Genomic DNA, 13,301 nt, shown 5'->3' with positions numbered 1-13,301 from the left:
CTTGACATGAAAAAGTTTGAAAACCACATATAGCAACATAAGTTTGTTCAAAAAACTGTTAGGATTTAGAAGACATTTTGTAGTAAAACAGATGAGTATATACTTCCTCCATCACTGTGTGTGTGTGTGTGTGTTATGTTGTGCAGGACTTGGTGGAGTACTACACGCAGCACTCTTTGAAGGAGGGCTTTAGGAGTCTGGACACCACACTGCAGCTGCCCTACAGGGTACAACCGGCCAATGGCTGCACGGCGCCCAGGGCCATTACCAAGACCAGCAGTCGTGAGTAGTCTGTCTCTAAATAAACAATCAACACCCCCTCGCTCACCTCTGTCTGTCTGTCTGTCTGTTTGTCTAGTGTAAATCAGTGGTTCTCAAAGTGGGGTCCGGGGGTTCAATGGGGGCCCCAGCTAAATTAGTTAATATAGCATGATCAAAATCAACTCACAACGAGATTGTAGATCTGCTATATTTCTCACACAAATCTTGACAATATTTGGAATATTTGTTTGAAACAAACAACAGTCAAATCTTGTTTGGGGGTCCCTGGCACAACATATTTTCCGATGGGGGGTCCATGGCCAAATACATATACAATTTGGGGGTCCTTGACACAAAACGTGTTTAGAACCACTGGTGTGAAGGCCATCACTTGAGAGGAGATACAGTACAGGTCAAGTCCTCCTCCCAGCTGACTCTTGGAACCAGGATTCCAGAAATGTCAGCGCTTGAGAGAACAGGTTTGACTCCCCATCAGGAGGGCTCAGACTGTATGGAGTTTAGTTTACAGAAGTGCAGAGAGTTTGACCTTCTAATACTGTCCTACAGTATGTGTGTGTCTTTACTTCTTGGCAAAATGTGGTAAAACCAAAGATACTGGAAGGGTAAAGATAGGGGACTTAGGTAAAAAAAATAAATGGAATTGATGTTCTCTAAAGTAGGGGTGCACAGTTAATTGAAGAAATTGATTTAATAGATTATTAATAAAATGATCGATTTTGGGGACAATTCTGAAATGTATTTTTTATTAAAAAAAATACAGAAAAATTATACCAGATCTACAAGCTCACAACAGACTGGGAGCTATTTAGACTGGCTATTTTTGATAACTCATGGAGACATTGTATGAATTATGCAAGCCAGCGAGGGGAGATGTGAAGCCTGATCTATCTTTGCCTTCATTTGTCTGTTAGCGGTCTGTCTGTCACCTCAACACGCTTGCAAGAAAATATCACAAAATATCACAAAGCTTAATTTATCTGATGTGTTTGTTTCTGCTTTATAATAGCATCGGTGACTCAATATTTTTTGTGTGAAAAAGAAATTGCACTGCTGTCTTGACAGAATTATTAGGTTCAATGTGAGATCCTCCCATTGATAACCCAAGCAAAACACGACTAGTCCAAGTCCGCATATTTGTGTTTTTGTGAATTCAGATGTGAGCCAGAGTTTTCACTCTTGTTTCAAATCGAATGAAGTTTCCCTCAGAAGGTCTCACATCATCCTGAAAGTTTACCATGACTATGAATTATAGAAGCAAACTGAACTTGCACTTTAGGGTTTTACCAAAAAACGTAACCGGCATCTTGTCTGTTTGAAACTACAACTAAAAACATGGCAGAACATGGCAGACTTCGGAAAGATGGAAGAACTTCAGACTTCAGCATGTTGGGTTGAGGCCTCTGGAGGAGAATATCTTAAACAAGGTTTCAAGGCGCACTTTGAGTTTAAGTTGTGGACCTGTAGTAGTAGAGTAAATATGATCACACAGTCCACCAGAAATAGTCCAGTAGGATGTGTGTACAGACTACAGACAATAAAATGGATTGTGTTTGTGGCTTTGCACACATTACTGTATGTTCTTTCACAGACCAGCTTTGCCCTTTCCACCAACAGCTGCACAAAAATATCCCGGCACACATTAGATCACGGTGCTGACAAAGCATTTATGTAGTTATTAGACACTCGAGTGGAAACGATGTCTTAATCCCCGAGGCGGTTCTTGTCTTTGACGTACGAGACATGCTGGAAATATTTAGCTTGGCATAATGAGCAACTAACGCACTTCTCCTCCCAAAGAGTGCAGCGTTCAGCTTTCCTGAGGAGATAGTCGATTGTTTCCCCCTTTTTTTCTTATTTCTTGTTTGCAGAATGAAGTCTGCGTGTTGTAGAGTATCTGTGTGTTTTATGGTATTTAGTTACATTCACTTTAAGCAACAAGAACATTAAACGTGATGGAATTGGCCTTGGTGACGTTACAGGAATGGCTACAACAATGCTGACTCGACAGTGTACTGTGCATATCATCACTCTAAATTACATGCAGCGCAGACTGTAGAATACACATTTATACCCCGAGCATTAGATTAACTGTATATTTATGTCAAGTCTCCATGTCTAATAGTATTTGCAATTATTTGAACCTCCAATTGAGCTCCACGTAGGATTCAATAAAGTATAGGATTACTTCTTAGACCACTGTTTGTCAGTGTACTGCAGTGATGGAAGAAGTATACCCTATTAAATACTTTGTTACAAGTACAAGTCCGATATTCAAAATGTACTTGAGTTAAATAAAAAAATGATTGGCATCGAAATATACTTCAACTACCAAAGCAAAAGTAGTCTTTATGCAGAAGATCCCATTTCACAAGTTTTCAAATGTATAAAAATCCTTTGAAAATAGCAGATGACGCGTTGTGAGTTTGTAGATCGGCTATTTTCAAATTGCCAAAGTATATATATAGGTCTGAAGTGGTTTTGTAATAATAATCAAAATCAGTAAGTAATTAGTAACTTAAGTTTTCATATATTTATTGTTGGAGTGAAAGTACAATATTTGCCTTTGAGATGTAGTGGAGTAGAAGTAAAATTATAGAAAATTGGAAACACTCCAGTAAAGTAAAAATACCTCACAATGAAAATGTAAATGTACTTAGTTACTTTCCACCACTGGTATTAGAGAAGAGATTGGGGTCTTAGAGAAAAAAAACAAATATATATATCAAATCGGGGTCCTTGGAAAAAGGTTGAGAATAACGGATTTAGATGTATGGTGCGATCGAGGACCACCAGTGCTGCTACTGGCATAGCCAACTTTAATTATCTACTTAATTATCACATACTCATTCTCTCAGTTATAGGTTTCACCTATTACTGCATGTAGTTGTGCTGCACAATCTGTCAGAGCCCCGAAACGGATATATAATATACTGTATATGTTACTGCTCTACATAATAGGAAGAACAGCAGTTATGTGTGCAGAAAAAGCAAACCCGTAGGGTATGGGTTTATGAAATCCTTATAAAATGTGGTCTTTCAATCAGCAATATAGTGTAGGACGTTATTGATTGGGTGGTGCCACCGAGCACTCAACCAATGCGATATGCATTATACGTATACATCCCAGATTTTGTTTTTATTTAAAAAAAGATTAAGATAGATTTTTTGGCTTGAGGAAATGGGGAGAGAGATGGGGCGTGACATGCAGCAAAGGCCGTCGGTATCGGGACTCGAACCCGGGCGCGCCGTCAGTCTACTTTGGAACCTAGGTGCCTGGACTGCTACGCCAGCGGTCCAGGCCCAGATTATTTTTTTTACCTCACTACTGAGTATCTCTGCAATGTCATCTACCATGTTGAACATGAGATATGTTTAACGTGACACATTGCTTGCAATCAAAAGCCATCAAAAAATTTGCAGTGTATGTGTCACAGTATGAATGGAAAACCAGTCAGATTGAAAAAGGTGCACTCGTTGTCACCGACGGAGGCGCGCCGTCTGAAGGTGACTTGAGCCACGAGAGGCACCGCCGAGCGAGTCGCCGTGCTGAGCGTTGCGTTTTGAAGTCACCTTCAGCCGACTCTGCGGCGTTCGAGTTATGTAACATAGGTGCACACGCCTTCTGAATTGAATCACATAGGTTAGCAATACGCCAACAACACTACGCCTGATCACACCTTATATTAAGACCAACACACCTACAGATGGCCTCAAGTACACACTTACACAACGTGGCGCTCATTGTGAGAATTACAGCTGGGCCAGCTGGCCACTAGTAAACTAGCATTGACACTTGTGCTGTGCTTCGCCCCCGTCTTGAACTGGGTGTAAGCTCGTCTAGGCTTAGATCAGGGGTCTTCAAAGTTTTTCAGGCCAAGGACCCCTTAGCTGAGAAAGAGATGAAGCAGGGACCCCCACTACATATTGGATTCATTCAATTGTAAACTTGACCTTCGGCCCTGTACTTGGTCTGCTCTTTTTTCCCTGTACTCCAAACCTCTTTGCTGAAAATAGCAGATCTACGAGCCCACAAGGCATCTGTGACGGGTTGTGGGCTTGCAGATCGGCTATTTTGGAATGAAAGTTCAAATGAAATGAAATGAAATATTTCAGAAATTCCAGCAGTTAGTGGGATTAGTTGGATAAACAGACTGTCAGGGTGGTAATAAGCAGGACCCAAATGCAAGGACAACTGAAGCAGGGCATTTCATCACAACAGATCTTTCATTAGACTGAAGGAAAAGGTTACCACTAAACAGGGTAGGTAGGCACCAACACAGAAAACAGACATCTTTTCAGGTACTCATATCTAATAGGGCTTTACAGACTAACCAATTCTTTGAAACACAGGGGTATAAATAGACAGGGAACTAACTATACGCAGGTGAACTCAAAATACAATCAACACAGGATAGGCTGGGGACAAACAGGACACAGGTGACTTGGGTTAAGAATAATCAGGGTGGTAAACAAGACAGATAACAGCAAATAAGGGTAGACAGGAAGCACAAGAACAGTACTACAAGATAAGATACGAAACACCTGCCGGAATTACAGACTAACACAGAACTACAAGACGTAACACTAAGTACAGAAACAGAGAGCTACAGAAACGAACAAGTAACATGACTAAAAACACCTAAACCAACAGGAAACAAGAACAGAAGAGAAATGTGCAGTACAAACGTCTAATGGCTGAGGAGCGGGCCGTGACACAGACACACAGACAGAAACACAGACCGACCCTCTCCTAGACGGCTAGCCTCCTGCAGAGCCATGCCGTAAAAACACAATGAAGACAATTAAAGATGAAAGAGAAGAAAAGGAGGGAAATAGGTGGGGAATAGAGTGAGACGGAGAGACGGAAAGAGGCAGGGAAGGAGGGGGAGACAAGGGGAACGGTTGGAGGGGGTATTTCAGGATAAAACTGAAGATGAGTTCGGGCGGGATCAGTTGAGCAGCATTGCAATGGAGAGAGAGCTTAAAAAAAGAGAGGAAGAGATTGGGAGAAAGGGAGAACAAAGAGAAAGGACAAGACTGATAGAAGAAGAAAGGAACGGCTGCTCGGTGAAACAGGGAGCGGGGGGGGGGGGTGAGAAAGAAAGAACGAGAGAGGAAGAGAGAGAGGTAGAGGGAGGGAGATCGGCAGCTCTGCATGGCTTTGCAGCACTGTCCCAGTTAGGGTCCCGTGCCCCAGGCAAAGCACTGGGAGGGCTGCCTCTCTGAGCAGCCACGCTGCAGCCTCCGGGATGGCAGCACAATTTTATTGACAGGACATGACATTTCACTCGGGCTGCCAGCCGAGAGAAAAGCGTGTGACAGCTGCACTGCTGCACCTGGGGGACGATCCCCGAGTCCCCCACAACACGACGAGGGACCGCCGCTGCCGCGCCCGTTTTCTGCCAGAAAAAAAGAAACATCTCTGGACCCCAGCGCGAACATAAAAAGTTTCTAAATACCATCTGATGTTAAAAAAACAAAGACAAAAAAGAACAACAGCGTAGAGCAGCTGGAGGCAAAATGCCACAACTTTAACCACTTAAGCGCTATTTCTGACTCACATACGATGGTGTCTCAAAATAGAAGATCTACAACTTCCACAACGCATCACATTGCGACGCGTTTGTGAAGTTGTAGATGTGCTATTTTCGCAATGTTTTATAAAAAAGAAAAGTTGTCCCGTAATGACATACCCAAAATAGGTATGCCGGGTTGAAAGTGTTTGAGACGTAATGTAAAGAATAATCAGTTGCCACAATTGGACGAAGCGAGGGCAAAAGCCGATCGCGAGGGCAAAGTCTGAACTTACTGTAGCCCCTCCCCTTGTGTGCGTTCAAACCCAGGAATCCCACCACATCCAGCTGTTCCCTTTTCCTGCCAAGAGCGCAGTGCTCCTGCTGGGCATTCAGAGACAACATTTTCCTCACCGTTCAGTCCTCAACCTCTGGAGACCTCGCCTGGTGTGGGAACCGCTTTCCCTGTCTGACAAAACAGACTTCCTTCATACAGTAGAATGACGGATGTATAATGGCAAAGAGGAGTCAAAACACTCTGAATGCACAGCAGATATTCCCGTGGCACATACCATACGGTAGCGCGCGGTTGCGAAGATAGCTGCTTTCTGGATTAGTGCATATTTGCACATGCCCATGTGCAAAGAAATCAAACCATGTTGATCTTTGGGATCCATATGGGAACCGTGGATCTATATGGGAACAGCGTGGCTACAAAGTGGATCTCAGACCTCATATGACCATATGATGTTAGTCGTCTATGTCATAATTTATGACGTATGACACATTTGGCTAAGGTTTTGGCCCAATCAGACCCCACCGCTTCCATTATACAAATTAAAGTTAAATATTTCAGAAAGTATAAAGCGTGTGAAAACTATTACGGGATTTACTTCCTTGGTCTGCTGGCAGTCTGCACGAGATTAGCTGCGGACCGACAGACAGACAGACAGACAGACAGACAGACAGACAGACAGACCCTCTCATAGACAGCTATGCCACACTGTAAAAACAAGTTCACTCGTACACACATTTACATGCATACGAACGACATGGGAATACAAACCCCCAGTAAGGAAAAAAAGATTAAAGAAGAGTTGAGACAAATTGGCCTGCATTTAGCCATCCCTGTGGGGCTCGGGGGGGGGGGGGGGGGGGGGGGGGGGCAGGCAACCATATGAACCATATTGCGGTGTTGACAGGAGGTAGTTTACACCGTGCGAGAGCCTGCCCGCTCAGATGGCTATCAGGTGGCGGCAGAAGTCACAGGCGTTTGGGGAATTACCTCAACAGAATGTCATGCTGTGCACCTTTATACTGTTGCTCTGAACTTGGCCAAAGGTGTAACCTCCATATTTACAGAACACAAGGATATGATGTAGTATAATATCCCATTGTAACATAATGCCTGTTATATGCTATAAAGGATATCTTAATATCCTTGGTCATCATCATTTGCATTTAAGCCTGTTCATTTCATGTGCCCTACTGTGTACTTTTAGCGTGTTTTAGGTTTGTGAGTGTAATGTTTAGCGTATCATGCCTTGTTGCTGAATTCAACAGGCTTAACATTTAATTTAAAGAGGTGGTGCCATGGTTTTGCACTTTTTCTGTTTTTCATGTGTCTATGAGGTTGATAGAACTTCATTAAGCCCCCTGGTGGTGTTTTTATGGTGTTTTATGTCTTCTCTGACTATTTTGAGTTTCTTCCTGGAGGCTGAAACCTTAAGGGTCAAACGTGCAAATAGAAAAACAGTGCTTTAATGACGCAGTGGAAATATACCCTCCCCCTCATTATCATAACACAACAGGTGTGGGCATGAGGAGGAGGAGGGACTAGGACAGGTGAGTGGTCTTGTAGGAGGAGGCAGAGGGACTGGTTCAGGTGGGAGGTGCTAAGGTGAGAACCAGGTATACTTAGGGCGCGTTCGAAAATTACGCACCGGAGCACACTCGCCTATTAGTTTGTATTGGCCAGTGCGCTCAGTGCTGTATTTTCGAACGCACCTTTAATGAACTGGAGGCGTGTCCACATAAAAACATAATTTGAACACTTTCTGTACACTTTTTTTAAACAAAAATCTTCCTCCTAGTATAACCATAATACCTGATGATCATGTTTTAGGGGGGGGGAAAAATCACTGAAAATCACGGCACCCCGTCTTTAAAGATCTGTTATGTAAAATAAGTTGTGAATAAAATGTTATTTTGTCCATGTATGGTAGAGTATGTTAATACAGTATAACTCATACAATTGTGGTGGTTGTATTTGGTCTGCCTGCTCCTCTATTGAGACATTTAGATTACAGTAGGTACAGTAGGTTGGACACGACACAATCCTGTTTCTGGCTTGACAGAAATTGTGACCTGCAGGCCATTCAATTTCTCACCAGAGCAAGCAGTAGTAATGGCCGTTTGAACATTTTAGCACTTATTGCACATTTGACCCGGGTTCAAATCCGGGGTAGAACAGCAACGTTACATAGTGTAGCTTTTACTGAGCCCTATTTTATACAGGCTGTTGTTGCGCTGCAAAAGTAGATGATCTATAAGCTCACATGTCGGAATGTCAATGTGAGCTTGTAGATGAGCTATTTTATGAGCTATACGTGTGGGGTTCTTCAGTGGGTGTGTACAGTAAGCTTTTTTTGTGTTTGCATTTTTTCTTACATGTAAAGGTTATCTTGAACAATTTAGAGAATTTGGACTATAATGACATACCCAAAATATGGACGCCAGGTTAAAAGTGGTTAATGTGAAATGGTTTATGTTTATGTATGATATACAGTACAGTATATTTGAAGCTGTGAACAGAGCTGCACTCACATGCACTTTATCGACGCCGGGAAAAACATTTTTTAGCAGTATAGCAGCGATTCCTGTCTCTCTGTATAATAAGCTGCAAATATATATACTCAGTCACAAATAAAAGTGCTGCATGGTGAAATTGTGCATTGTTTGACTATTGCAATGTTTTTGCCCTTCTTCCCCCCCCCCCCCCCAACCCAACCCCCTTTTGCGTTCTGCTTGTTCTTTGACTTTGCCAACTTTTCTCTCCCGTCTCGCCTTCTGTGTGCACGTGCGCACGTGTGTGTGTGTGTGTGTGTGTGTGTGTGTGTGTGTGTGTGTGTGTGTGTGTGTGTGTGTGTGTGTGTGTGTGTGTGTGTGTGTGTGTGTGTGTGTGTGTGTGTGTCTCTCTCTGTGTGACTCTCTGTCAAGCTTGTGTTCACTGTGCTTACGCTGTTTCCTTCTACTACGGCCTGAACCCCCCCGGCCCCCGCCCTGCCGCTCGCTGCTGGCTTCCTCTGTAGTTCCTTCTGGAGGCTGCGGCTTTGTTCCACCCACCTCCTCTCCTTTCTGGTCAGGTACAAGTACCACATTCTTACTTTACCTTCTCTCTCTGTCTGTCTCTCTCTCTCTGTCTGTCTCTCTCTCTCTCTGTCTCTCTCATGTCTGTCTGTCTGTCTGTCTGTCTGTCTGTCTGTCTGTCTGTCTGTCTGTCTGTCTGTCTGTCTGTCTGTCTGTCTGTCTGTCTGTCTGTCTGTCTGTCTGTCTGTCTGTCTGTCTCTCTGTCTCTCTGTCTCTCTCTCTCTCTCATTTGGCTTCAGCACTTTCTTCACCCAACGCCCACATTTCTAGGTTTCTGCACAGTTCCTCTCGCATTTCCTCTCTCCAATAAACAACATCTGTGTGTGCGCTCTAAAACGGGTCCATTTTTTTCTACCCTCACAGGGTTGTATTAACACTTGGGGTTTGTGTGTGTGTGTGTGTGTGTGTGTGTGTGTATGTGTGTGTGTGTGTGTGTGTGTGTGTGTGTGTCTGCGTGCGTGCATGCGTGCGTGCGTGCGTGCGTGCATGTTTGTCTGTCTGTGTGTGTGTGTGTGTGTGTTTGTGTGTGTGTCCGTGACTGCACATGCAATGTGTTGGTAAGTGTAAGGTGTGTGGTCTTGTTTGTATTTGCTTGAGTGGGTGATGGTTGAGTATGTGTGGTGGGACGTGGTTGGGTGTGTGTGTGTGTGGGTGTGGGTGTGTTTGCCTGCATATGTGTTTGCTCGCATTTTTGCATTTATGTGTGTGCACATTTGTATGCCCGAGTAGTGTGCTTGCCATGTGTGTGTGTGTGTGTGTGTGTGTGTGTGTGTGTGTGTGTGTGTGTGTGTGTGTGTGTGTGTGTGTGTGTGTGTGTGTGTGTGTGTGAGAGAGAGTGTGTGTACACACATTAATGTCCCTTTCATCCAGCCCACCTGCCCAGCTGAATCATCTGTGCTGTCACAGTGCAAACAAACCAATGTGTACATGTGTGTTGTTTGTGTGTGATATTAACCCAGGCCTGTGTGTGTTTGGAGTACTAACCTTGCCTCACCAGATAGGCACTGATACAACCATACAGCTCTAAAGTAACTAAGTACATTTACTCTGACTAGTGCTGTACTTGAATTAAATTTTGAGGTAGTTTTTCTGTCCACTTTTCATTTCTTAATACTTCTATTCCACCACATCTCAGAGGCTAATATTGTAGGTTTTACTCCACTACAACTATTTGAAAACATGTTTCTTTGTAGATTATTACAAAACCTACATTAACCAATTAAGACGAAAAATTGCCGATCTACGATCTCTCTCTCTCTCTCTCTCTCTCTCTCTCTCTCTCTCTCTCTCTCTCTCTCTCTCTCTCTCTCTCTCTCTCTCTCTCTCTCTGTAACACTGTTGTACGACAAATAAAATTATGCTGAAGTGGTTAATCGATATGTTGCTATACTGTATAACTTTTGTATTTACTATCGTCTCTGTCGGGTGGAAACCTCATATGTCCAAAACTGTTACTTTTCAGGATAAAATAAAGAAAACAGCCAAAGTAGCAGATCGACAAGCTCAAAAGCGCCGCGTTTTGAGCTTGTAGATCTGATGCTTTTGTGTGACGCTGTAGTATGATCAAGTAGGGCATAATAGGTTTCTGCCCTACAGCAACGATATAAAAAACTTCTCGATTATTCGATTAATCAACAAAGTAATCGATAGGACAATCGAGAATAAGATAATCGATAGTCTCTGCCCTAGTAGAAGCCCCTCATTGTATGTGTGTGTGTGTGTGTGTGTGTGTGTGTGTGTGTGTGTGTGTTTCAGTGTTCTCTCCCAAGGTGGTGGGGTTTGCGGTGGTGCGCTATGACTTCAGCTCCAGAGACACGCGGGAACTCTCTCTGATGGAGGGAGACATCGTGAAGATCTACACCAAGATGCCCAACGGATGGTGGAGGGGAGAGGTCAACGGCAGGGTAGGTTTGTCTTAGAATCAGAATCAACTTCCTTGTCACGTCACAGGTTTACAGGCGTAAAGAAGTGGGTGAAAAAAAGAATGTGTGCAAAAAACTCCATGGTAAATTTTTGTGCAAACTCTATTTTGTCGTTTTCGAGCCTCACCGGGCTCTTTGTCAGACTGACGAAAAGCCGGCGAGGCTCGAAAAGTCACGTCCACAATTGTGGAGACCAATCCATATTAAACTTTGGAGCATGATCCAGTGTTCAGGCTTTCCCTGTTGTTTGGATTCTGACCTCTGCCCGGCACCTGGTACGTTAGTGAGTGGGTGTGCGTGCTTTTTTGGGGTTTGTTTCCACTGATAAATAAGCGATCACACAGCCAGTGTCACTGAAAGAGCATTTGTATGCATGGCTGCAGCTGCATGACCACATTCTCTTGCTTGTTGTTCTCTGCTTCTCAGGTGGGTTCTTCCCCTCTACCTACGTGGATGAAGAGGACTGAGGCGCTTTCCCTTCTACCCTGCTGCTCACAAACTCCCTTTGATGAGGACCATCCAAGACAAAACACAGACGACCAGTTGGGAGGGCAGCCCCCAGTCGCTGTCCCCCCCTCCCTGACAGACCCCCATCCAGAAAGGACTTCCATGTCAGGATTCCAGCGGCATCGCTCTTCCATCTCGCCTGTCTGCTCTGCATGCGCCCCCCCGTCTGCCCTCGGCTCGCTGGCACCCCCTGGGGGGAGGACGTGAGCTGTACCACAGATCATTGTCTGGATCTCTGATTAGGCCTATAGACCAGTGGTGGATGGCAGAAGTACTCGGATTTGTTACTTAACTCATTAAGACGATCTTAAGTCCTTAAGTCCTTTGAAAATACGTTGAAACGTCTACGTTGTGAGCTTGTAGATCAGCAATTTTCGAATAGCCTTAATAAAATAGGCCCTTAATAGGTCTTTTTTTTTAAACATGTTTTGTGATAATAATATTCATCTGATTCAATAATTGTAGCAGTAAAAAGTACAATATTTGCCTTTGAGATGTTATTGGAGTATTAACTATTGAAAAATTTAAATACTCAAGTAAAGTAAAGAAAAAGAAAAAATCTTTCAATTGTACTTAAGTGCAATACTTGAGTAAATGTACTTTAAAAGTTACTTTCCACCACTGGCCCTAGACCTCCACTGCACCCACTCCCTCAACCTCCACCTCCACCTCCATTCTCCTCCTCGCCAGCTCCTCCTCCTCCTCCAGCCCTGACGGGGCGAGAGAATGAATATTTCAAGAGAGCTGATTCTGTCCGTCTCAGCTCTTCCTCCGTGGAGAGAGAGAGAGGGGAGTAAAGGAGTGGGGGGCTCAATAAGAAGAAGCTGAGCGCACAGCCGGCCCCGCTGACCCCCGGACGCTGACCTTAAAAGCAGAGCTTATTATTATTGATGACTCCATTGACTATCCCCGAGCACTTACAGTACTGCCACTTTATACTGCAGGCCGCGTGGCGCCTCCGACCTGCACTGCCAGTCCGTACGCTCTGGAACTGACTGACTCATGAGAAGAACATTGTGTTATTTCTTCATGTTTTTTTTTTACCTGCGTGGTTCTTATTAGGAGGTGAGCTATCGAGAACAGTGATGTTCTCGATGATGAACTCTATCATCTCAAGGACCCCAATGTTATGGTCTGCAATAAGACACAGACCCCCACAACCTCCACCAGAGTGTAGTGTACGAATGGAACCAAATGAAAAGCGTTTGGGTCCATTAACGGTCCATTTGTACACACTCTTGAGTTGCAGACCTGTAAGGGTCCTTTCGGTTCCATTTGGACACTCTCAGAGTCACAGACCTGTAAGGGTCCATTCGGTTCCATTTGGACACTCTCAGAGTTACAGACCTGTAAGGGTCCATTCGGTTCCATTTGGACACTCTCAGAGTTACAGACCTGTAAGGGTCCATTCGGTTCCTAACAATAGTCATTTAGCTGCAGACCTCACTTTGTGAACCACTGATCTAGATCTAATCTCGCAAACCATTGGACCGATCAGCTCCACGTTTCTTGCACACAGTGCCAGTAGGCCAAGGAAGCAAATGCCACGTATTCACATAATGTTTTATACTTTTTTTAAATATTTAACTTTTTGAAACATTCATTTTATACTGGAATTCAACGGAGGTCGGGTTTGGGCTGCAAACTTTGCCCAAATATGGAGATGTCTGACGTCATAGTATACTGACGTCATAGATGAGACTGACAT

General features: G+C 43.9%; 1 protein-coding gene across 1 annotated transcript in view; it reads left to right on the top strand.

Moving 5' to 3' along the window:
• Positions 1-11,083, top strand: part of LOC308093380 (guanine nucleotide exchange factor VAV3-like) — a gene marked incomplete at its 3' end in the record, with an annotated part of 92,798 nt that extends 81,715 nt beyond the window's left edge. The window contains exons 25-26 of the mRNA XM_080439716.1: positions 147-282; positions 10,920-11,083. Of these exons, the coding sequence (XP_080295842.1) occupies positions 147-282; positions 10,920-11,083 (300 nt within the window). The remainder of the gene's footprint in view (positions 1-146; positions 283-10,919) is intronic.
• Positions 11,084-13,301: the final 2,218 nt, after the last annotated feature.

Source organism: Gymnoscopelus braueri (assembly GCF_963280865.1).
Source record: "Gymnoscopelus braueri genome assembly, chromosome: 10".
Lineage (NCBI taxonomy): Eukaryota > Metazoa > Chordata > Actinopteri > Myctophiformes > Myctophidae > Gymnoscopelus > Gymnoscopelus braueri.
Note: the sequence above shows the minus strand (reverse complement) of the source record. Positions and strands in the feature narration are given on the sequence as shown.